At 50.6% G+C, this 24,126-nt stretch overlaps 1 protein-coding gene across 1 annotated transcript in view; it reads right to left on the bottom strand.

Moving 5' to 3' along the window:
- Window positions 1-11,737, bottom strand: part of KIF13B (kinesin family member 13B) — a 156,290-nt gene extending 144,553 nt beyond the window's left edge. The window contains 1 exon segment of the mRNA XM_049771160.1: window positions 11,632-11,737. Coding sequence (XP_049627117.1) covers window positions 11,632-11,686 — 55 coding nt within the window. The 5' untranslated portion in view covers window positions 11,687-11,737.
- Window positions 11,738-24,126: the final 12,389 nt, after the last annotated feature.

The raw sequence follows: 24,126 nt of genomic DNA, 5'->3' as shown, positions 1-24,126 counted from the left end.
GGAAGGAAGGAAGGAAGGAAGGAAGGAAGGAAGGAAGGAAGGAAGGAAGGACAGACTAAACACTGAATCACTTCCTACGGGGACAAAGCAAGCTGTCAGTGTACAGGAACAATCGGGCAGAGTTCTAAAAGAATGAGACTGGGGGAGAGAAGCTGGAGCGATAGCACAATGAGAAGGATGATTGTCTTGCATGTGGCTGATCCGGGTTCAATCTCTGGCAGCCCAGAGAGTCCCCAGAGCCTGCCAGGACTAATGCCTGAGTGCAGATCCAGGAGTAACCCCTGAGCATCTTTGGGTGCAACCAAAAACAAACAAACCAAAAAAAAAGATATCAGTATTGATTCAAAAAGTGACCCTTTTAAGAAGCCATCAATCTGAGGCTGGAGCAACAATGCAGCGGGGTGGGTGATTGCTTTCCATCAGGGATTCCACCAGGAGTGGTGCCTGAGATCAGAGCTAGGAGTAACCCTGGGCACTGCCAGATCTGACCTAAAAAACAAACAAAGAGACCAGGAGGCGGAGGCAGGCTGGGGAGTGGCTGGCAGGGACAGAAGTGACTCATCCCTTCAGGCTTGGGGCCCTGGGTATGAACCCAAGGACCACAAAGAGAAAAACCACGAAGCAAACACTTGTCTGAGACATTATTTGGAGCAAAAGTGAAGAGTGTGGCGTTTCAGTCAGTCAGGCACTTCCCTTTCCCTCTTTCAAGACAGTCATGGCCAACTATGAGATCCAAATAGTTCAAGCATGTATCACTCATCACCTTAATCCTTCCCACATTTCTCTTCTTCCTTCTCCTGGTTAAAAACAAAAATACAGGGGCTAGAGCCATAGTACCGTGGGAAGGGCATATGCCTGGCACATGGCCAACCCAGATTTGATCGCCGGCATCCCATAGGATCCCCCCAAGCCTGCTAGGAGTGACTTCTGAGCACAGAGCCAGAAGTAACCTGAGTTCTGAAAGGTATGCTCCAAAAACCAAAAATTAAAATAAGATAAATAAAATCAAAAACACAAAAGCCAGCTCTGACTTTGATTCTCTTTGGGTTATGTTTTATGTGTTCTACTGGAGTCTATTTTTTTAACTCCAAGACTATGTATTTTGAATTTGAATTTTTGGTTCTGTTTTTGTCTTTTTAGTGAAGTAAATCGTTTCGTTGAAAGAAATTTACTTTATAAAAGGAGAGGTAGTACAGCAGGGAGGGCACTTGCTTTGCATATAACCAACTGGGATTCGATTCCCAGAAGCACATATTCTAAGCACCACACTAGGAGTGATCCCTGAACACAGAGCCAGGAGTTAGCCTTGGCACAACCAGAAGTGGTCTAAATTGGTCTCCCACACACATTTAAAGAAAAAATTTTTACTTAGAATAAAGGGAGACGGGGCCGGGCGGTGGCGCTAAAGGTAAGGTGCCTGCCTTACCTGCACTAGCCTAGGACGGACCGCGGTTCGATCCCCCGGTGTCCCATATGGTCCCCCAAGCCAGGAGCGACTTCTGAGCGCATAGCCAGGAGTAACCCCTGAGCGTCACCGGGTGTGGCCCCCCCCAAAAAAAAAAAAAAAAAACAAAACAAAAAAAGAATAAAGGGAGACAGAGCAGTGGTGCAAGCAGTAGGATGTTTGCCTTGCATGCACTAACCTAGGACAAACCTCGGTTCGATCCCCCCACATCCCATATGGTCCCCCAAGCCAGGAGCGATTTCTAAGTGCATAGCCAGAAGTAACCACTGAATGTCACCAGGTGTGGCCCAAAAACCAAGAAAAAAAGGGGGGGGAGCGGGGGGGGGGGAGAGAGAGAGAGAGAGAGAGAGAGAGAGAGAGAGAGAGAGAGAGAGATGTTCCATAGAGAACAGGGGGCTTATCTAATATGGAAAAAAGGTGAATTATAATCCTTTGATCTCAAAATAAATGCACTTGCCTCTCAGTTTTTTTAGCTGAGCAACAAAAGGAAATATTCAGGTGTTTGCCTTGCATACAGAAGGTTGGTGGTTTGAATCCCGGCATCCCATATGGTCCCCTGAGCCTGCCAGGAGCGATTTCTGAGCATAGAGCCAGGAGTAACCACTGAGCGTGGCTGGGTGTGACCAAAAAAAAAAACAAACAAAAAACAAAAAAGGAAATATTCAGCCAAGCCACACAAAAACTTGTACACAAATGCTCACTTGCAATCTTATTTATTCATAATAGCCAGAAAGCAGAAACAAGCCAAATGCCCACCAGCTGTTGAATGGATAAATAAAATGCAACCCAGCCATAAATAGAATATTACTCAGCTAATGAAAAAAAAAAAAGAAGTGTTTATTCATGCTACAACATGAGTAAACCCTAAATTTATTGTGCCAAGTGACAGAAATCAAATCAAAGTCTAGATTATGGAGCAATAGTACAGCGGGAAGAGCCTTGCAAGGGGCCAACCCAAGTTAGATCCTCAGCATCCATGGGATCCCCGAACCCACCAAGAGTGATACCTGAGAATAGAGCCAGGAATAAGTTCTGAGCACAGCCAAATGTGGCCCCAAATCTGCCCTAGATGGTATATGATGATATTTAACTGAATTACAATGAATAGACAAGACCATAGAGATTTGGAGACCAACAAGCTGGACTGGGGGTGGAGGATGTTGGTGGGGTAAGGGAGAAAATTGGGGGCTGGGGAGCAGGGCCCATGAATGACTGTCTCTCTTGGCACAAAGAGAATGTTCTGGAATTAGAGAGTGGTCATGGTTGCACAACTCTAAAGAAAAAAAAAACAATAACAACCAAAAACCATTTCTGATATGTAATTCTACCCAGAAAGAAAAATAATCCAGAAGACATTTGCCCACTGCCCTGGGCAGAGAGAAGTCGAGGTTCAAGACCAAACTGTGAGGATCCCAGCTCACTGGATTTGCCCAACTTCACAATCGGCCTCCTCAGAAAACAGGGAGGAAAAAAGCCTTGCAGGGTTTCCCAGCACTATTACTAGTCGCTTCCATTCTCAACAGTTTCCTTCTCTGCTTTCTGTCTCTAACAGGCTCAAACATTTCCCAGACTCGCCAAGGACAGGGAGGAGGTGGTGGACACAGAGATTCAAACAATCCTGTGCACAGAACTGAGAGTACCCCCAGTTCTGCCAGCTGTGACCCCCTTGAAAAAGCTGATCCTGGGGGCTGAAGTAATAGCACAGTGGATAGAGCATTTGCCTTGTAAGTGGCTGATCTCCAGCATTCCATATGGTCCCCGAGTCCCACCAGGAGTGATTCCTAAGTGCAGAGACAGGTATAAGCCCTGAATATAGATAGCCAGGCGTGGCCCCAAACCAAAAACAAATAAACAACATAAACTTTTTTTTAGTATATGTGCTGCCAAAGTGAGTACAACAACAAAAACTACAGCAACAAAACCAGCTACAACAACCACTGTAGCTGGTACAAGATACTTTCCAATAGTTTTTAGCCTACTTTTTGTTGTTGTTGTTGTTGTTGTTTTGCTTTTGTTTTGGGACCACACCTAGTGGCGTTTAGGGGTTACTCTTGGCTCTGAGTTCAGAAATCACTCCTGGAGGGCTTGGGGACCCTATGGGATGCCTGAGATCAGAACTGGGTTGGCCTTGTGCAAGGCAAATGCCCTACCCACTGTGCTATCAATCCAGCCCCAAGGCTCAGTTTTTTCCAGCTCACTTCCTCCTCAGCCTGCAAAGGCCTTGCTGGGCACAGTCTCCACCCAGCTTTCCTCCAGCCTGAGAACTACATTGCCAGGTCCCTGTTGCATTGGTAACAGCAGTGTCCCCACTGCTTTGTGTGTGTGAAGATTCCTGTCACTCACTACAATATTCCTACAATGATAATAACAGGGACCGGCCAGAGAGACAGTTTGAGGCTGAGGGGTTTGTCTTCACAGGTCCTTTCATTTCCTGCACACATGGTCCTCTGAGCAGCTTCAGGAGCTTTCCCCACCCCCAGCTCTGATGGGTGTGACCCCCCCCCCAAACAAAATAACAGTATGTTCCTTCAGGGTTTCTTAACACCTCTCTGAAAAATAAATGAATGCAAGAAAAACTATGTCAAAAAAACAAAAAAGTACTAAAACCGGGGTCTTCATGGCAAAGAGCGAAATTCATTCAGGCCACAAGATATGGTTTTGGGATTCAGGGAAGGTCACTTGACCTTCATTCTAGTAAGAAATTTTATAATTGGCTCTTTTCAGTGCTTTTTCCTGAAGAATAAATTAACATATAAGTAGTACCTACAGGAGTGATAGCACAGTGGGGTGGAGTGGGGCAGGCGGTTGCCTTGCAAGCAGCTGACCTGGGTTCAATCCCCCAGCATCCCATAGAGTCCCTGAGACTGCCAGAAGTGATTTCTGGTGCAGAGCCAGGAGTAATACCTGAGCATTACCAGGTGTGGCCCCAAAACTAAAACATACAACAACAACAACAGTAAAGGACCAGGGGCCTGAGTGATAGCACAGCAGGGGAGGATATTTGGCTTGCATAAGGCTAACACAGCTAACCTTGCATAAAGCTAACCCAGCATTCCATTGGAACCCCTGAAACTACGAGGAGTGATTTCTGTGTGCAGAGTCAGGAGGAACCCCTAAGTACTCCCCAGGTGTGGCCCAAAACAAACATAGGGCCAGGGAAAAAGCTGAGCTCAGGCTTTTCATGCAAGAACCCGCAGATCAGGGCCCGGAGAGATAGCACATCGGCGTTTGCCTTGCAAGCAGCCGATCCAGGACCTAAGGTGGTTAGTTCGAATCCCGGTGTCCCATATGGTCCCCGTGCCTGCCAGGAGCTATTTCTGAGCAGACAGCCAGGAGTAACCCCTGAGCACCGCCGAGTGTGGCCCAAAAACCAAAAGAAAAAAGGAACCCTTTTTTAAGATCAAACCTTAATACCACAGAGTCTCCCCAAAACGCCAGGAATCATCCCAGACCACACAGTAACAACAACACCGGGCGTAAACCCAGAGTACTCAGCTAGGAGTAGGCCCCAAGCACTGCAGCGTGTGGCCCAGAATCAAAACCAAAATCAAATAGTCCTGAGCCAGAGGCCCTCATCCTGTGTGTATGTGTTTGTGGTAAACCAGTCCCTTCATATCCCAGGGATTGTGACAATCATTATCAGCAAGGTGCTTTCAAGAGCGGCTGGGGGGTGGCTCAAGACAGGAGGAGCAGGAGAGCACTGGCCTTGCATGCAGCAGACCCTGTTCAATCCCCAACACTCGAGATACCGAGAGGAGCCCGCCAGAAGCGAGCCCTGAACACAGCCAGGTGTGGCCCCAAAACCACAAAACCAAAGAGGAAAAGAAAAAGAAAAAGAAAGCTCTGCTAAGTGTGAGGAGAACCCAGCCAGCAAGCAGATTGATTGGTCATCAACCACTCAGTAACCACCTCAATCCATCCGCTTAATGAAGAGCTCAGTCATTTTATGCCAAGCAAAATGAGTCAGAGGGTAGACAGATAATATCACTCATTTATGGGATATTGAAACAATATATATAGTCTGGGGATAATATCCAGAGACACTAGAGATGAGGGCCAGGAGGAGAGCTCTATGGGAAGAAGCTTGTCACAAAGAGCGGGGAGTGTGTTGAGGGCAAAGAAGGTAGCACTAGGACAGTGAGAGTTGGGAAATGATTGCTCTGGACTAGAACTGAGTGCTGGACGGAGGGATGCCTCCTTTCAGTAACAACAGTGCAAACGACAGTGTCTAAGGGGGGTTGGGAAGGGGAACCAAAGAGATAGCATAGCAGTACGCCTTGCACGTGGCTGACCAGGACGGACCTGGGTTCAATCCCCGGCATCCCACATGGTCCCCTGAGCTTGCCAGGAGTGATTTCTGAGCCAGGAGTAACAGCTGAGGACTGCTGGGTGTGGCCCAAAAACAAAACAAAACAAAAGTTTGTGTGTGTGTGTGTGTGTGTGTGTGTCTGTGTGTGTCTGTGTGTCTGTGTGTGAAAGAGAGAGAGAGAGAGTGAGATAGAGAGAGTGAAATAGAGTGAGATAGAGAGAGAATGAGAAAGAGAGAGAGAGAGAGAGAGAGAGAGAGAGAGAAGAAAAATATCTATCCTAGAAGCAGGCAGGGGGGAGGACAGGGGGTGGGGAAAGTAGCAATATTGATTGTGGGAAATATGCACTGCTGGAGGGTGTTGGATACTGTATGACAGAAACTCAATCATGAACAACTCTGGAACTGTGTATCTCACAGTGATTCAATTAAAGACCAATGATACAGTGAATAGAATGTTTGCCTTGCATATGACCGACTGGGTTCAATCCCAGCATCCCATAGGGTCTCCCAAGCCTGCCAGGAGTAACCCCTGAGCCTGAGCCGCTGAGTCTAAGCCAAAACCAAAACCAAACCAAACTAAACAAACAAACAAAAAGAAAAAACAAGAATCAAGTGTTCACCCTCTTCCAGAGGGCTCTGACATAGCACAGGGGTCAAGTCACTCTCCTGGCAGCACCATCATGAGGGCACTACACGAGGACCCAGGACACTGCCAAGAGTGGCCCCTGAGCAGAGTCAGGAGTAAGCCCTGAGCACTGTGGGGGGTAGCCTGAAGTAAATGCTGTTTCTCTGAGGGGGCCACACCCCAAAGTGCTCAAGGCTTATTCCTGATTCTGCATTCAGACATCATTCCTGGCAGTGCTCAGGTGTCCAGCTTTATGGGGGTGCCAGAGATTCGGACTCAAGTCAGTCACACAAAAGGAGAGCACCTTCCCTGTGGTACGATGACTTCAGGTGTGGGATAAAATCTTTAAATTAAAAGAAAAATTATGGGCCCGGAGAGATAGCACAGCGGCGTTTGCCTTGCAAGCAGCCGATCCAGGACCAAAGGTGGTTGGTTCGAATCCCGGTGTCCCATATGGTCCCCTGTGCCTGCCAGGAGCTATTTCTGAGCAGACAGCCAGGAGTAACCCCTGAGCACCGCCGGGTGTGGCCCAAAAAATTAAAATAGGGCCTCTGGTCTTCCAGTGTAAATCTCAGTGCTACCAATGGCTGGGCTGGAGACAAAAGAAAAGTTGTCCGAGAGAAGCCTCATCATCGCCCTGTCAGGCAGATGCTGGTGAGACAAGTGTCCTCTGTTCTACAGAAAACGGCAAAACTTTCCATGGAGTCATCCCTTGTGGAGCTTCAGTCCTTACCCCTGGAGTGACCCCACACGTATGGCCCCCCCTCCACATACTTGGGCTGAAAATACGTACAAGAGCATACAGGGGGCCCGGCCTGATTCTATCCCCTGAACTGCACAGAAACAGCCACTGTCCAACATAGGCCCCCACTTCGTTCTTTCTTCCCTATAATTTAATTCCCCTGGGGATTAAACTGTGTCTCAGTTTACCTGCTCTCTGGGCTGGCCTGGCCCCTCCTCCCCCTACCTATATGGCTCCCTGTGACCCCACTCAGCTGCAAGCCTTCCCAGAGAGTCCCTGAACCAGACTCTGACATGAACTCTCAACACTGCTTTGAGATCAGGCTGCAACACCAAAGCTGGACTTCCAGCTGGATCCAGCTAGAAGGCCCTGACATTTCTGTCCAGCCCATCTCAGGGCACTCTTTTGGGATTTCCAATCCTTTCATGCAGGTGTCATTCAACCAACTTACACTGGGCTTTGCTCCCAAACCAGGTCCCCTACCCCAGCCCAGACCCCTCTCCAGCCTCCCCCTGCAGGCCTGCCTGGTCTCTCTCTTCTCTCTCTCCCCCTCTCTTCTCTCTATCCCTCTCCCTTCCTCTCTCCCCTTCTTCTTTCTCTCCCCCTTCTCCTTTCTCTCTCCTCTCTCTCCCCTCTCCTCCCCTCCACCCTCTCCTCTCTTGCTCTCTCCCCTCCCTCTTCTCTAATCACCAGGCTGCAGCTCTGCATTCCTATACTGCCCTCTCTCTCACCTGGCACTTAATAACCCACAATCAGCAAGGGGGTGTTCACATCTTATCTTCTGGAAGTGACTGTCCCCATGAATAGGGCTCCGAGTGGGGAGTCAGAGATAGGTTCCCCTACCTTTGACTACAATCACACCCCCCTTATTTCTCCCCACACACTCCCGGCTAGCTCAGACCCATTCCTGCTTCAGTCTTTGCACAGCCATAATCAGGAGAGTAGATTCTGTCCTGCAGTTAAACACAACTCTTCTCAGTTCTCCCTGAGAAGAGCTGAGCGGTGAGTTCTGACTGACTTTCATCCATCCTGGTGAGAGGCTCTACAGACAGACTGGTCTGTACTAACTGAAGCTTTACCGGGTAGTTCTCTGGCTCTGTTATGAGTCAGAGGCCATAAAATATGTAAAATACTCGTAAAATACCAGTAAAAGACTAACTGCAGCACTAACACCCCACCTGTGCACGCCCTCACAACCCAGCACCTGGCTTACAGTTGTCCTTTCTACTCAGTTTCAGTTGTCATTTCTGGTTTCACCACCTCAGGCCAGGGAGATAGCAAAGGTATTTCCCAAACACTGTGAAAATATATTTATCTGCTTGAGTAGCTGAGCTTAGCCATATTTTTAACAGGAGAAATCCTAGTGTAAGAGTCCATCGAATCCAGGCACCAACCTGGGCAAGAGCTCCAGAAATAGTAGGTAAGTTTTGACTGCCCAAAGTTAGAAAAACAGCAAACTCAAAGGAGAACAGGTCAGGGATCAAGCCAATATTACTAACTGTGGGCCAGAGAGATAGCATGGAGGTAAGGCATTTGCCTTTCATGAAGAAGGTCATCAGTTCGAATCCCAGCGTCCCATATGGTCCCCCGTGCCTGCCAGGAGCAATTTCTGAGCATGGAGCCAGGAGTATCCCCTGAACACTGCCAGGTGTGACCCAAAACCCACAAATATATATATTACCAACTGTGCTTGTAAAACTTGAGGTTCACTTAGTAACTAGACTGGTTAGTAATGGATGGACAATGTTCTCTCTCTCAGAGGAGAGAACATGAAAGGACTGAGGAGCTCTAGATCTCATGACAAAAGTAGCGGATCCTTGTCCTCAGCTGCCTGTAGGTTCATACAGTTGATGAAGAAAAGCCAAAGATGGGTCCAAGGGACAGCACAGTGGAGAGGGCATTTGCCTTGCATATGGCCAACCCAAGTTCGATCCCCAGCATTCCACAGGGTCCCCCAAGCCTGCCAGGAATGATTTCTGAGTGCAGAGCCAGGAGTAAACCCTGAGCACTTCTGGGTGTGTCCCCACAAAATACATAAATAAATGTCAACTCTACACTGGCGTGACTGGCAGCACAAACTGGAATGGAAAACTTTTCAATGAGCATGTGAATTGCTAGCATGTTTCCTTTTTTATTTTGTTGGGATAGTGTTAAAATAGTTAACTAGAAAAATATCCTTGACCCAAGTATGTCCTTTTATAATCTCTTGCTTTGGGGCCTAACGCTTCATGTTTCAATCACTGAATTTCCAAACCCACATGTAATTTGTCCCCAATAGAAACTGGGACATTTTCTTTCTTCTCTGGAAAATCCTTAAAAAGAAATAATTATCTTCACACCTAAACACAGAAGCCCCATGAAGAACTACAGGCATCTTGAAAATTCCGGACTTTCCTTCCAATTCCACTCTCCAATGGAGTTCCAAGATCTGAGCCTGCCCAGTGAAGCCAGCCAGTCTCATCTCACCCCACTTGATAAAGGGGTACTTGTGAGGTTGCTCCCAGCACGCAGATGCCGAGAAAAAAATAATTATGATTAAAAGGCTATTATTTGTCATAATTACACACTATGTTTTTGTGCATTCATTTCCCAGAAGCAATAATTAATTGGTTAAAGTAATGGGATTCTTTTCAAAAAGTTACTGGAAAGAAATATGGCTTTTGGTTTTGTTTTTAAAGCAATCTTTTAAAAACCCAGTCGTTTCTTTTTTTTTTTTTTTAATTACAGCTTTAGAAGTCCACACTACCATATTCCCTTGTAACCTCTAGACTCAGGTAAATACCGACTTCACCTCAAAAGAGAGAGGAAAACAGCATCTGTGGAAATAACTGGAGGAAAAAGTAAAGGAAGCAAGTGAGGTAAAAGGGCTCACAGGGCTTCAAGTACCCCCCAAAGGGTGCATTTCTGTCCATAGGCTCATGGGGTCCTGAGTGTGAACCTTCAGAAGAATTCACCCCAAGCATCAGCGAACATGGTTATTCTCTGCATAGTTCCAAATTCTGACCTGGGGCTGGAAAGACAGTTCAAGTGTCTTGGGCATTTGCCTTGCACAATGCACTTGCACCCTACAGACCTGGGTTCAATCCCTGGCACCCCATATGGTCCCCAAGCACCACCAAGAGTGAGTAATCCCTGCATGCAGAGCCAGGAGTAAGCCAGCTGGTGTGCACCCCCCCCCCCAACAACCAACCAGAAAAACCCAAACTCAGATACTGGCCATGATGACAAGGCCATCAGAAGCAACTGAGAAATAAATAAAGCTGCAGCCCTGGGGCAACTGTTTCTTTCTGCAAAGGGACCCTGAGGAATGTGCTGAAACCACCATTTCAGACCCAAGTCCCAGAGAAACTTCTGGCTGGCTCCGTTCAAGGCTTTTGCTTTATTGATTTTTTTCCCCCTAGTCACGGTCATGAGCCTGAAAAGTGAATTCCAAAGACCCCCATACGTGTACATGGAAGGCAGGGATGCTCTGGGACCCTCTCAGGGGCCTGGGGGTGGGGAGGGACAGAGAGACCCTTGGGCAGGGCCAAGCCCCCACTTGCAAGGAACCTGCCAGGCCTCTTGCAAGCAGAGGGGCCAGCGGGAGGGAGGCAGCCCCTGTCAGTCCAGGGCAGGTGCGAACGTGTCCAATCCTCTATGCACACACACACACACACACACACACACACACACACACACACACACACACACACACACACACGCAGTGTGGCCAGCGGGGCGGGACGCGGCCCAAGTGTCCACCGGATCGGAACCGCGCGAGCCAACGTCGCCGAGCACCCGGATTTCCTCCCGGAACCGGGTCCCCGAACTCACTGTCCTGCCCGACCAGGCCCGCACCCCCAGTTCTCCCTAGCACTCCGCAGCCTGGGGCCGCGTCTACGTGGGTTCTGACAGGGTCCGGGCCTGGGAGACGCGATTTCACAAGAACCCGGGAGGCGGCGGCGGGGCAACTCCGGGCTCCGAACTTTCTCAGCCCGTCCCGGGCGCGCGCGGGCGAGACCCCGCGGCCAACCCCGCGCCCCCCGGTGTGTCCCCCACCCGAGCACTCCCGGGGCGCACGGGAAAAGAGCCGGATCCAGGGTCCCTGCGGAGGGGTCTGAGGTCTGGGGGCGTCCCCCCGATCTTCCCGGGCCCCCCGCGGCCAGCCCCAATCCCCCCGATCTCCTCGGGTCCCCCCCGGCCAGCCCCAATCCCCCTATCTCCTGGGGCCCCGATCTCCCCGGGTCCCCCGGCCCCCTCGGCCACCCCCGGGCGCCCCGCTCCCCCCCGGCCCCCCGAGCGCTCCTAGGGACGCACGGGGGCAGCGTCGGAGCCGGGGTCCGCTCGGCGAGGTCGGGGGCGCCCGGGCGACGCTGACAGCTGGCGGGGGTCGGCGGGGCCGGAGCGGAGTTGAGGGGTCCCGCGCGGGGAGGGGCGGGGCGGGGCGGACGGGCGGGCCCGTCAGGAGGCACCTGCGCCCGAGAAGCGGCGGCGGCGGCCTGGGCGCTCACCTCTGCGGTTCATGGGCCGCACGCGGACGGCCACCTGCACCGTGGACTCCCCCATGCTGCGCTGCCGACGGCCTCGCCTGCCCCGACACCGCGGCTCGGCCGACAGGCTGACGGGGCGGCCGGGCGGGCAGGCGGGCGGGCGGCCGGGGCGGAGTCGGAGTATGGGGCGGGACCTGTGCGCCCCGCGGCACTGTGGGACTTGTAGTCCTGGGCTCCTCCGTCCGCCGGGGCCGCCCAACAGATAGCTCGGGCTGAGTGAGCAAGTGAGGTGGGGCGGGGCCTCTGTGCCCCGCTGCACGGCGGGACTTGTAGTCCCAGGCTGGATCACTCGGTCCGGAGGAGCCAATGGGCAGCTGAGCAGCTGACGGGGCGGGGACGGGGTGTCCCGCTGCACGACGGGAAATGTAGTCCCGAGAGCTCTGCCTTCGTCGGCCGGGACACTGGGCTGCTGACGGGGCGGGGCCTGCACGAGCTTGGTTGGAATCGTAGTCTCGGGTAGGCTCTCACTCAGCCTTCGTCTGCCTGGGCCACAGGCGATCCTGTAATTGACCGGGCGGGGCTTATGCGCCCCGCTGCATGACGGGACTTGTAGTTTCTAACTTGTAGTTCCCATCACCACCATCCATCCACCCTTCGGGGCTTACAAGAGGCCGAGAGGCAGAGCGGGTCCATCTGGACCTTCCGAAAGCCGGCTGGCTCCCACAGCTGGTGCAAAGACTTCGGCTGGTCTTACTCTCGCGGTGGATGCCGCCCCTGCCAACCAGCTGTTGACCAGTGGCGCGAACACTCGTTTCCTGCCAGCCTTGGTCATGGGTCTGTGGCCTCAACTTTTCCTGCGCTGGCACCCGCCTCCCCGCAGCTTTGGCTGAAATCCTTCAAAACGGCTCGAAAACCATCGCTTCGGGGGGGCCAGGAGCCATAGCATAGAGGAGAAGGCTCATGACTTGCACACAGCTGACCCGGGTTCGATTCCCAGCACCGCATATAGTCTCGGAAGCACTGCCAGGAGTGATCCCCGAGCTCAGTGCCCGGTGGGCACCCCCACGCCACATAAATAGTCACCAATCCTGGCAGTCCTCAGACCCCACCCCGTTTCCTATCAAGCCCTAGGACTAGGAAACCAATCCGGATTCAAATCCGGTTCTCAGCGCTTTCCAACATGAATCACCACTCAGTCTGACATGTTCACATGCAGAATGGAGACCATTGTCTTGAGTTCTTTATAGCTGCAGAGGCTCCAATAGGTCGAACCTTGTAAAGCTCTTAAAAACTAGCAGGCTCATGAAGCACTTGGTTAACTTTGCTGCCTCAATGTAGTTCTATTTTCCAGCCCTGCCTTGACTTCTTGGTGCACTTTGTCCGGAGACCCAGTAAACATTTATGGCCTAAATGAATGAAGTTACTGTAAAACTAGGTTGGGGTTTTTTGGTTTTGTTTTTCAGACAGGGGGATCACACCCTGCAGTGCTCTAGACTTGGCCTTTGCTGTGGTCAGGAATCTCTCCTGGTGGTGTCAGAATGAAGGCAGGTAGACCTATTGCCTGGCCCCTGAAGTATCTCTCTCTTCTCTAAAATTAGTTGTTTTCTTTTTATTGATCACTAACAGCAAGAGCTAACTGGTGGGCTATGAGCCAAATCTGCCTGGAAAACAAGTTCCATCTGACCCAGCTCTTCTGGGAATTGATGAAAACCAGAAGATTTGTCTTTGCAATTCTATTCTGTTTCTTTTTATTTATTGGGGGGGGGGCATCCAGCAGTGCTCAGGGCTTGCTTCTGGCTTTATACATACAGGGATTACTACTAGTGGTGGGCCAGGAATTGAACCCGGTTCAGCTCCTGACCCACTGCGCAATCTCTCCAGTCCCCTTGTGATTCTAATGGATTCACATATTGCAGTGTTCAGATTTCTTTGGGAGAAGGGTTCACCATATATCTATGCTCCTTTAAAATTCACAATCAGGGACCCCAGAACGATAACACAGTCAGAACGATAACAACCAGAACAATAACACAGTGGGTAAGACATTCACCACCTTGCAAATGGCAGACTTGGGTTCAAAAGGGGGTTCATTCGATCTTGGGCATCCATGTGATCCTCTGATCACTGCCAGGAGTGATTCCTGGGCACAGAGCCAGGAATAAGGGGTAAGCATTACTGGATGTAGCCCCCAAACCAAATAAAATAAAATTTACAAGCAGATCCCTCACACTAGCCGGGGTCTACTCTGGAGGAGCTCCTAGATGTGCCGGGAGGGTTGGGCAGGAGAGGCCAAAGGGTTACACCCGCCTGACGCCTGACTTGCAGCCAGCCTACTGAGTCACCACCCAGCCCACATGCTGAGGTGTTTAAATGACAGGGCAGAGCTTAAGTTCTTAACACATGAGCAAGTTCCGAATGCTGCAGACATCATCCCTGTCCCTGGCAGGTGGTGTTGGAGCCACCTGAGCCTGATGAGGAGCAGAGGAGTCAGAGGTCAGGGCACTGTTAGAGGAATATGCTGAGTCAGGAGATGAGAAAGCCAGTAACGTACTGGCCTTGTGTGTAACCAGGCCTGGTTTGTCCCTGCCACTGTATATGGTCCCCCGAGCACTGCCAGGAGTGATCTCAGGACACAGAGCTAGGGGTAGCCCTTAAGTGTCATTGGGTAGGATCCAGACCCCCACCCAAGAATTTTTTAATAGAATATAATTCTGACATGGACCACTATGTGGGTCACCTTTAAGAACATGCTACGTGAATTATATGAGGTTCCTCAACTATGGGACCCATAGAAAAAGTAGAATCGGGGACCCCAGGCTGAGGGAAACATGCTGACATCGGTGGGGGTCACCCTGGCTCACACTTGGCTGTGGCTTAACACAAAGTGCAAAGTAAACTGAACTCTCAGGCCTGTTACAAACAAGGCAAACACCAGGTTTGCTATGCTGCAATGTTCCCTTTCCCCACCAGGTTTTATGGTTCTATTGTTGTTTTGGTTTGGGGGACTCACCTGGAAGTGTTCAGGAGTTACTCCTGGCTTTGTGCTCAGAAATCATTCCTGGCAGGCTCAGGAGACCATATGAGATGCCAGGAATCGAACCTGAATCAGCCACATGCAAAGTAAATGCCTTATCCTCTGTGCTATCTACTTGGGCCCTACCCATAACTTTTAAATTAAAAGGGTTTTTTTGTTTGGTTAGGTTTGGTTTTGGTTTTGGGTCATACCCAGCTGTACTCAGAGGTTACTCCTGATTCTGTGCTCAGAAATCACTCCTGGCAGGCACGGGGGACCATATAGGATATTGGATTCTAACCATCTTTGGCCTAGGTTGGCTGCTTGCAAGGCGAATGCCCCACTGCTGTGTTATCTCTCAGATCCCAAATTAAAAGGTTGTTTTATATTGGGGGGGGATTGGGGTCACACCCCACATTGCTCAGGCTCTGTGCTCAGAAGTCACTCTCGGGACTGGAGAGATAGCATGGAGGTAGGGCATGTTTGCCTTGCATGCAGAAGGATGGTGGTTCGAATCCCGGCATTCCATATGGTTCTCTGAGCCTGCCAGCAATGATTTCTGAGCATGGAGCCAGAAGTAACCCTGGAGCACTGCCGGGTGTGACCCAAAAAACAAAAAAAGAAGTCACTCCTGGCAGGCTTGGGATGCCAGGATTTGAACCAGGGATTTATCACTGTGCTGTCACTCTAGCCCCCAAATTAAAAGGTTTTCTTTTTTTTTTTTTTTTTGGTTTTTGGGCCACACCCGGCAGTGCTCAGGGGTTACTCCTGGCTGTCTGCTCAGAAATAGCTCCTGGCAGGCACGGGGGACCATATGGGACACCGGGATTCGAACCAACCACCTTTTGGTCCTGGATCGGCTGCTTGCAAGGCAAACGCCGCTGTGCTATCTCTCCGGGCCCCCAAATTAAAAGGTTTTAACTGTAAAGAGTAAGGGGCTGGAGCAATAGCACAATGAGTAGGGAATGTGGCTCTCCCATTGTTAAATCCAATATCCTCTCTGCCCTCCCCCCAATGCATTGGGATGGATTCCTGAGCACAGAGCCAAGAGTAACCCCTGAGCTCCCCTAGGTGTGATCAAAAAAACAAGCCAACGAAAAGCAGGTACTAGAGCGATAGGATAGTCGTTTGCTTTGCATGCAACTGACCCAGTTTCAATCCTTGGCACCCACATAGTCCTCTGAGCCTGCCAGGAACAATCTGAGCACAGAGCCAGGAGTCAGCCCTGAGCACTGCTAGGTGTGGCCCAAAAATAAAATAAAAACGGCAAAAAAGCAAAGGGCTAAGCACATGCCTTGGAGGGGGTCCTAGTGTTTTTCCCCAGCCCCCCACACTCCACTGAGCACCACCAGGCCTGGTGTTAGAAACAAATCCAAAAAAAATCTCCTTCAAAAAAAAATTAGCTAAAAAAATGCTCAGGAGACAGAAAATTACCCCCACGTGAAGGTTATCCACTGAAGTGGAACACGCATTAAAGGTTAAAGAAAAAACAGTGAGCTGGAGAGCTATTTAGAAGGGAATTTCTCTCTCAGGCCACTTCCTCTGAGGTTTCAGGGATACCACGGTGGCTGCTGAAAATATAGTAGCTTTCAAGGTCTCAGCACCGAGTCAACACAACACTCTGAACTGACTTGCAGAACTGACTCAGAATTCTCAGCTGCTTGGTGGCAGCCAGAAAGTTCTGGAAACAGGAAGGCAGAGGGTGGCCGCCCACAGTCCCTTCCCCGCCTGGTTAAGGGAGTGTCTGACCCTGTCGAAAACCGCCTCCATAGAGCACAGCTGGCCTTTGCCTCTGTGTCCCAGACCAGGGTTGCCCAATGCCCAAAGGCGTCTCGCTTCTGACCAACCAAGCAGGGTTTGCAGGGGCCACGGTCCTGGTTCCGGCCCTTCCTCCACCCCGGCTTCCTAGATTCCTTATAACTTGTTCTATTTCGTTTTTAATCTTTTATTGGGTAGTAGGGTGGGGTGAGGTATTGGACCACAATCAGCAGAGCTCCAGGGCCAAAGTCCTGGCTGTTGCTAACATTCTTCTGGCGGTGCTCAGGAGACTGTGTGGGGTGCTGGGGACCAAGTGAGTAAGTGCCTTCACACTTATGCAAACCTTCAGCCACATTTTATTCCACTTGAATTTTTACTTTTTATTTTTTGGGGGTTTTGGGTCACACCTGGCGGCATTCAGAGGTTACTCCTTGCTCTGCATTCAGAAATTGCTCAAGGCAAGCTGGGGGATCATATGGGATGCCAGGAATCAAACTAGGGTTTGTCCAGGGTTGGCTGTCCACAAGGCAAACACCCTACCGCTGTGCTATCGCTCTGGCCCCTCCACTTGAATTTTATTTATTTATTTAGGTATTTTTTTTTTGGTCACACCCAGCTCAGAAATCGCTCCTGGCAGGCTCAGGGGACCATATGGGACGTCAGGATTCGAACAACTGTCCTTTGCATGCAAGGCAAATGCCCTACCTTCATGCTATCTCTCCATCCCCTCCACTTGAATTTTTAAACACAGGCCAGATGGGCCCCAAAAAGAAAGCTCAGGGGCTAGGGCTATATAGCATAGCAGGAGAGTTGTTTGCCTTGTGTCTGGCTGACCCAGATTTGATCTTCAGCATCCCTGAGCAATGCCAAAGAGTTATTCCTGAGTGTAGGGCCAGGAGTCAACCCTGAGCATCGACGGATGTGGCTCAAAACAAAACAAAACAAAACAAAACAACCCCAAAAGAGAATCCAGGGGCTGGAGCCATAGCACAGTGTAGGGCATTTGCCTTGAACGTGACGACATGGGACAGACCTAGGTTTGATTCATAGCATCCCACATAGTCCCCCGAAGCCTTTTAGGACTATTTCTGAGAGCCAGAACTAATCCTTGAGTACGCACTGGGTGTAGCCCAAAACCAAAACCAAAACAAAAAGAGGAAAAGAAAAGAAAGAAAAGAAAGAAAAAGAATCCAGGTTGCAGAGAAGAAAAGACCCTTGGGATTTGCAGAAGGGGTGAGGAAGGACTTCCTCGAAAGCTCTTTTGTAGAGGAAGTCTGGGGAGCACCAAGAGCTGCCCCTTGGCCTCTCTTCTTATACCTTCTCTCCATCTCTTGGTTTGTGCAGGAATCAAAGTGTGAGTAGGGAAGACAGAGAGCCAGAGTCCAGCAGGCCTCTCTCTCTCCAGTTCTTCCTGCAGTGAGGGAGGACCAAGCGCAAGTCCACACCCGCAGAGGCAGCAGCTGGGGGCTGTGTAGCTGGGAAGCCTGAGAGGTGGGTGGGGCAGATTTCCCTGGCTGCCCTTGGACTATTTATCAGGCCAATATTGACAGCGCAGAGTACCTGCAGGCCCTGGGGCTGGTTCGGAGGAACCCCGAATTCCCGAATTCTGTGACCTGATAAGGAGGTTTCTCTACCTCCCCTGCCCTATTTTGCAATGGACTCCTTGGAAAACAGATTTCAGGAGGAGAGAAAGTCCTGGAGGTCAAGTGCCTGCCTTGCAGGAGGCTTTAATCACAGGCACCACATATGATCCCCTGAGCACCACCAGAAAGAAACACAGCACGCAGCAGAGGTTGGACCCCTAAAAAGATGTCAACTTTACATTGCGGGTAGGGCATATCCAGTGATGCTCCTGGCTCTGTGCTCAGGAATTACTCCTGGCTATGCTTGGAGAAATAGATAGATTTTGAGGACTGAACCTAGTCAACGGTGTGCAAGGCAAGTACCCTCTTTGCTGTTCTCTCCAGCCCTCTCTTTTCTTTTTTTGTAGGGGGAGAGGTTGGGCCATACTTGGAGGTGCTCGAGGGTTGCTCCTGGCAGGCTCAGGGCACCATATTGGAAGCCGGCGATAGAACCCAGGTCGATCACATGATCACATGCAAGGTAAATCCCCACCCTGCTGTGCTATCACCAACCCTCTGTTTTTCTGTTTTGCTCTTTTTTTTTTTTTTTTTGGTTTTTGGGTCACACCCAGCAGTGCTCAGGGGTTACTCCTGGCTCAGAAATTGCTCCTGGCAGGCTCTGGGGACCATATGGGATGCTGGGATTCGAACCACCGTTCTTCTGCATGCAAGGCAAACACCTTGCATGCTATCTTTCTGGCTCCATTCTTTATTTTTTTTAAATTTGGTCCACACCCGCAGTGCCCACCCATGTCTGGATAAAAACTCCCCAAGCTGGGCCTGAACTGTCACATTCACATTAGGATTTAGGCTGTGGATTTGCATGCGACCCGTTCTAGTTCCAGCCTGGGCACACTCTCATCCACCCCAGCTGAATTTCATACCCAACAAAACTGGCTCTGCTTCCCCACAGTGCCTGCCCTGGCTCTCCTTGTGGTGAATCTGTGGCCCCTCCCAGGGCCCTCATGACTTCCTGGTCCTTGGCATCTCCTCCACCCCCTTCAATTATGCTGAGCCCCTGTCTTCTATGGTGTCACCCTGTTTCCTGGCTGTTTGCTCTGGGACCACACCTGGTGGTGGTTGGGGGAACAACACCCAACTTGGAGCTCAGGAGTCACCCTTGGCCATGCCAAGGGTCCCTGTTCTGATGGGACAGATCCTGCCCCCCCCCAATGGGCTCTTGGCCCTGCCCACTTTGCTTGTGAGCAGGATCCATCTGTGCATACAGCTGTGGCCCAGAACAAAGACCCAAAACAACATGTCTGGGGGCTGGAGAGATAGCATGGAGGCCTACCTGCATTTGCCTTGCATGCAGAAGGACGGTGGTTCAGTGGTTCGAATCCTGGCATCCCTTATGGTCCCTGGAGCCTACCAAGAGTGACTCCTGAGTGGTGCCAATGTGACCCAAAACAAACAAACAAACAAAACAACATGTCGTCCAAAAGGCCCAAAGTGCTGAGAACTTTTCGTTTCATTCCTGGAATCTGGGAAAATTAAAGTTCTTAAAATTAAATTTAAGTTCTTACATTTCTTTTTTTTGGGGGAGGGTTGGGGTCACACCCAGCAGTTCTCAGGAGTCACTCCTGGCTCCTCGCTCAGAAATCGCTCCTGGCAGGCACGGGGGAGCATATGGGATGCCGGGTTTTGAACCACAGACCTTCTGCATGAAAGGCAAACGCCTTACCTCCATGCTATCTCTTTGGCCCATTCTTAAATTTCTTAAAGTTGTCTTGAAGTTGCATGTCTCTCAGGACCCTTGGGAACACTTTGGGAAGGAGGAGGTGTGGTCTGAAAGTCACCCCAAAGGCAGAGTTCAGAGTGTTTTCCCACATTGTTCCTAAACCAGTGATGGGGGTTGGGGGGGGGGGTAAAGGCTGAGAGAGACAGCCCCAGGGCAGAGAAAGTAGAAAGAACAAAGACAAGAGGACCTGGGATACAGAGGGCAAGGGTATTATTTGCCTTGCACAGGGTCAAACCAAGTTCCACTCCCAGCATGCCATAAGGTCCCATAGTGCCAAGAAGGGAACACTGGGTGAGTGCATGCAAGGTACATGCCAGTCTTTGAGCTCCCACAACACATACTCACACACACATGTGCATGTGCACACAGACACACATGCATAGACACACAGAACCATAAGTACACATAAGCATACACAGACAGACACACCATAGATGTCTGCATAGATGCATGCTCAGAAACACACAGACACATAGGCACACATATGCACATGTACACAGACATGCATACCATAGGCAGACAAACTATACATGCACACACAGAGACACATGCACACATTCATACACACATAGTCACACACACACACACCCAAGGAACCCTCAATAGCCGAATCTTTGTCTTCTTGCTACTGGTTCTGGCCCACGTGCAGAATAAGGCTCACAGGCAAGGACTCATTCATGTTTCAGATACGTGGGAGCACCAGAGGAGCATGTGCTTTGCATCCAGCAGATCTGGGTTTGGTGCCACAAGGACACCTGGGCATGGTCAGGAGTGGACCTTAGAGCACTGAGTCAAGAGTAGCCCCTGAGCACTGCTGTCATTGGGCCCCAAATAAATAAGATCAAATAGAAAAATAGAAGCTGGGGCCAGAGAGATAGCACATGGATAAGGTGTTTGCCTTGCACTTAGCTGACCCGGGACTGACTCAGGTTTAATCCATGGCATCTCATATGGTCCCTGGAGCCTTTCAGGAGCGATTTCTGAGCACAGAGCTAGGACTAACCCCTAAGTGCCACTGGGTGTGGCCCAAAAACAGAAAGGAAAATAGAAGCTGTTTGGTGAGAAAGGGGGGGCAAGAGAAGGGTCTTGAATTATCATATCTGTTGGTTTGGGTGTCATACCCAGCAATGCCCCAGGTGGTGGGTGCAGGCCTCCTGCCTCAGACCAAGTACTCAGCCCTCTGCGCTAACTCCCAGGCCCCGAATTCACTCCTTGGACTAATATTCTAAAGTAGCAAAGGTTCCAGAGGTCAGATGAGGCTAGTCAGAGGCCAGAGCTTCCGAATTTCACCCTCTACTAGGAAAGGGAAGTTCCTTCTAAATTTCCAAAGGTGCAAGCTTTACTGGATTTCTAAGAAATATCTAAGCCTGCAGAGATAAAGCAATGTGAAAAATACCACCCTGTCCAGACCCCAAGATCTCTGTAGGTCCCCTGAGCCTTACCAGGGCTAAGATCTTCTTTCTGGACAGAAAATACAAAGAGGGAAAGTTAGTGCAATGGGCAGAACATTTGCCACTCCTACCACAGAGGGTCCCCAGAGCCCTGCCAAAGTGCCCCCTAAACATAGAGCCAGGAGTAAGTCCTGAGCACTACTGGGTATGACCCAAAACCAGGAAGGAAGGAAGGAAGGAAGGAAGGAAGGAAGGAAGGAAGGAAGGAAGGAAGGAAGGAAGGAAGGAAGGAAGGAAGGAAGGAAGGAAGGAAGGAAGGACTTCAGGAAGGGAGAGGGAGGAAGGGAGAGAGGGAGGGAGGAAGGAATGGAAGGGAAAAGGAAGGAAGAAAAGGAGGGAGGAAGGAAGGAGGGAGAAAAGATAGGGGGAAAGAGGGAAGGAAGGGAGGAAGGAAGGGAAGGGAAGAAGGGAAGGAAGGGACGGAGGAAGGAAGAGAGGAGAAAGGAGGGAGGAAAGAGGGAAGGCAGGAAGGAAGGAAGGAAAAGAGGAAGAAAGGGAGGAAGGGGGACGGAGAGATAGCATGAAGGTAAAGCATTTGCCTTCCATGCAGACGGTCAGTGGTTCAAATCCCGGTATCCCATAGGGTTCCCCGAGCCTGCCAGGAGCGATTTCTGAGCATAGAGCCAGGAGTAACCCCTGAGCGCAGCCAGGTGTGACCCAAACAAAAAAAGAAAACAAGAAAGGGAAGAAGAAAGGAAGAAAGGAAGGGAAGGAGGAGGGAGGGAGGAAGAAGGGAAAGAAAGAGGGAAGAAAAGGAAGGAAGAAAAGAGGAAGAGAGCGAGCCCTAAGCCCTTCGTAGTTGCCTTTGTGTGTGTGTGGTGTGTGTGTGTGTGTGTGTGTGTGTGTGTGTGTTTGGTTTTTGGGTCACACCCAGCAGTGCTCAAGGGTTATTCCTGGGTCCATGGGCAGAAATTGCTCCTTGCAGGCACGGGGGACCATATGGACGCTGGGATTCAAACCGATGTCCTCCTGCATGAAAGGCAAACGCCTTACCTCCATGCTATCTCTCCGGCCCCATCCTCTGTAGTTGCCTTAAGCTCTCCAGCATCCTGTCTGCATCCCCAGCTGAGTCCATTCCCAGATGTCACTTAGGGGAGGGCAGGAGGCACAGGGGTGGATCATTTAGGTTCCTCAGGACCATTAGGGAACTTTAGGGGCACTGATAAAGCACTCATCGCCATTCCAAAAATGGAGCAGGGCTGTCTGGACCCACCTCCCAGACATGAAGCAGATCCTGCAGGCTGCTAGAGTGCTGTGGGGACCTGACATCATGGGGGGACTCCAGCTTCTTCAAGGGGCAGGAGGTGCCCAGGTTCCTCAACAGGACCTTTTGCTGGCAAACAGGAATCTCCTCCCCACAGTCTCACACAACTCATCGGGCCTCACACCTGACCCAGGGGCTTGTAGGCATGTAATCCCCAAACTCTGTTGGGGTCCAGGGACCCCAGAGAGCAGAACCCCTGCATCACACTTAGCAAGCAGAGGTCATGCTAAGGTTGGGACAGAGGGACTCGGAGCCCCATGTCTGTCTGACTCCCAAGTGAGTTTTTTTTTGTTTGTTTGTTTTTTGGGCCACACCCTGTGACGCTCAGGGGTTACTCCTGGCTATGCGCTCAGAAGTTGCTCCTGGCTTCTTGGGGGACCATATGGGACACCGGGGGATCGAACCGCGGTCCGTCCTAGGCTAGCGCAGGCAAAGCAGGCACCTTACCTCCAGCGCCACTGCCCGGCCCCTCCCAAGTGAGTTTTAAAGAGTCCATGTAAAGTTGGGGATATGATTTTAGTTTATTTATTTATTTGGTTTTGGGGCAATACCTGGGGATGCTTAGGAGATTACTCCTGGCTCTGTGCTCAGGAATTACTCCTGATTCAAGGGGCTCAGGGGACCAGTGGGGATGCTAGGAATCAAACCCAGGTCTGCTGTGTACAAGGCCAGCACCCTCACCACTGTGTCCTCACTCTGGCCCTTGTTTCACAGAACTGCAAACAGCCTGGTCTCCCAGATACCCTAAAAATCGTCCCTGAGATCCTATCCCTGACCCCAATTTAAAAAATGTTCAGGGGGGCAGGAGAGATAGCATGGAGATAAGGCGTTTTTGCCTTGCATGCAGAAGGTCAGTGGTTCAAATCCTGACATCCCATTTGGTCCCCTGAGCCGCCAGGAGCGATTTCTGAGCATAGAGCCAGGAGTAACTACTGAGCACCTCCAGGTGTGGCCCCAAAACAAAAAGAAACAACAACAAAAATGTTCAAAGCAGAACCTAAGCGCCATGAGGCAGATTAAGCAAGTATCAACCTTTATGGAGCAAACAGGACAAGTTAGCTCTTCCTCTCTAGCCACTGTCAGGAAGTTAGGCTCTTTCTGCCTCTTTTGCAAGAACTCAGAGCCTTCCTTCCTTCCCCTTTCCTGGGAGGAGGGATTCACCCAAAATACTTGAGAGCTGAACCACGACTCTGCTCACAAAGTTCAGGCCTGTGTTTGTTGTGGTGCTGACATATTCAGTCCCTGTAGGTGGGCTGCTGCTATATTCCTGTGCTTTTTTTTTTTCCTGCTCCTCCCAGCAGACCCTCGAGTGTGGGAACAGCTCCTGTCTATCCTGCTGAAGTGTGGGGCCCTATCACTCCAGTCCTCTGGGAGTCAGGCTTCTCCAGTGAAACCCCAGATGCTACCCATCACAGGTGGATCCTTCAAAGTTAGGTTTTCACTTATAGGTAATGTCAGGAAAAGGGATTCAGGCACAGCGGAAATCTCCGCTCCTGGAACCCAGTTCCAAAGTCCCCACTTAAAGCAGCCCTGCCAGTGCTCACCCTCTGCAGCAGCACTGAGTTTTGGAGAAAGAGCATAAGCATGTCTACTCATCTGATAGACCCTGGTCTTATCTCACCGCAGCCCAGGATGTCCTGCTTTTTCCATCTGGGAGAAAAGCGCTA

This window comes from Suncus etruscus, chromosome 4, assembly GCF_024139225.1.
Source record: "Suncus etruscus isolate mSunEtr1 chromosome 4, mSunEtr1.pri.cur, whole genome shotgun sequence".
Taxonomy (NCBI): Eukaryota; Metazoa; Chordata; class Mammalia; order Eulipotyphla; family Soricidae; genus Suncus; species Suncus etruscus.
This window is presented reverse-complemented; position numbering and strand designations above follow the sequence as displayed.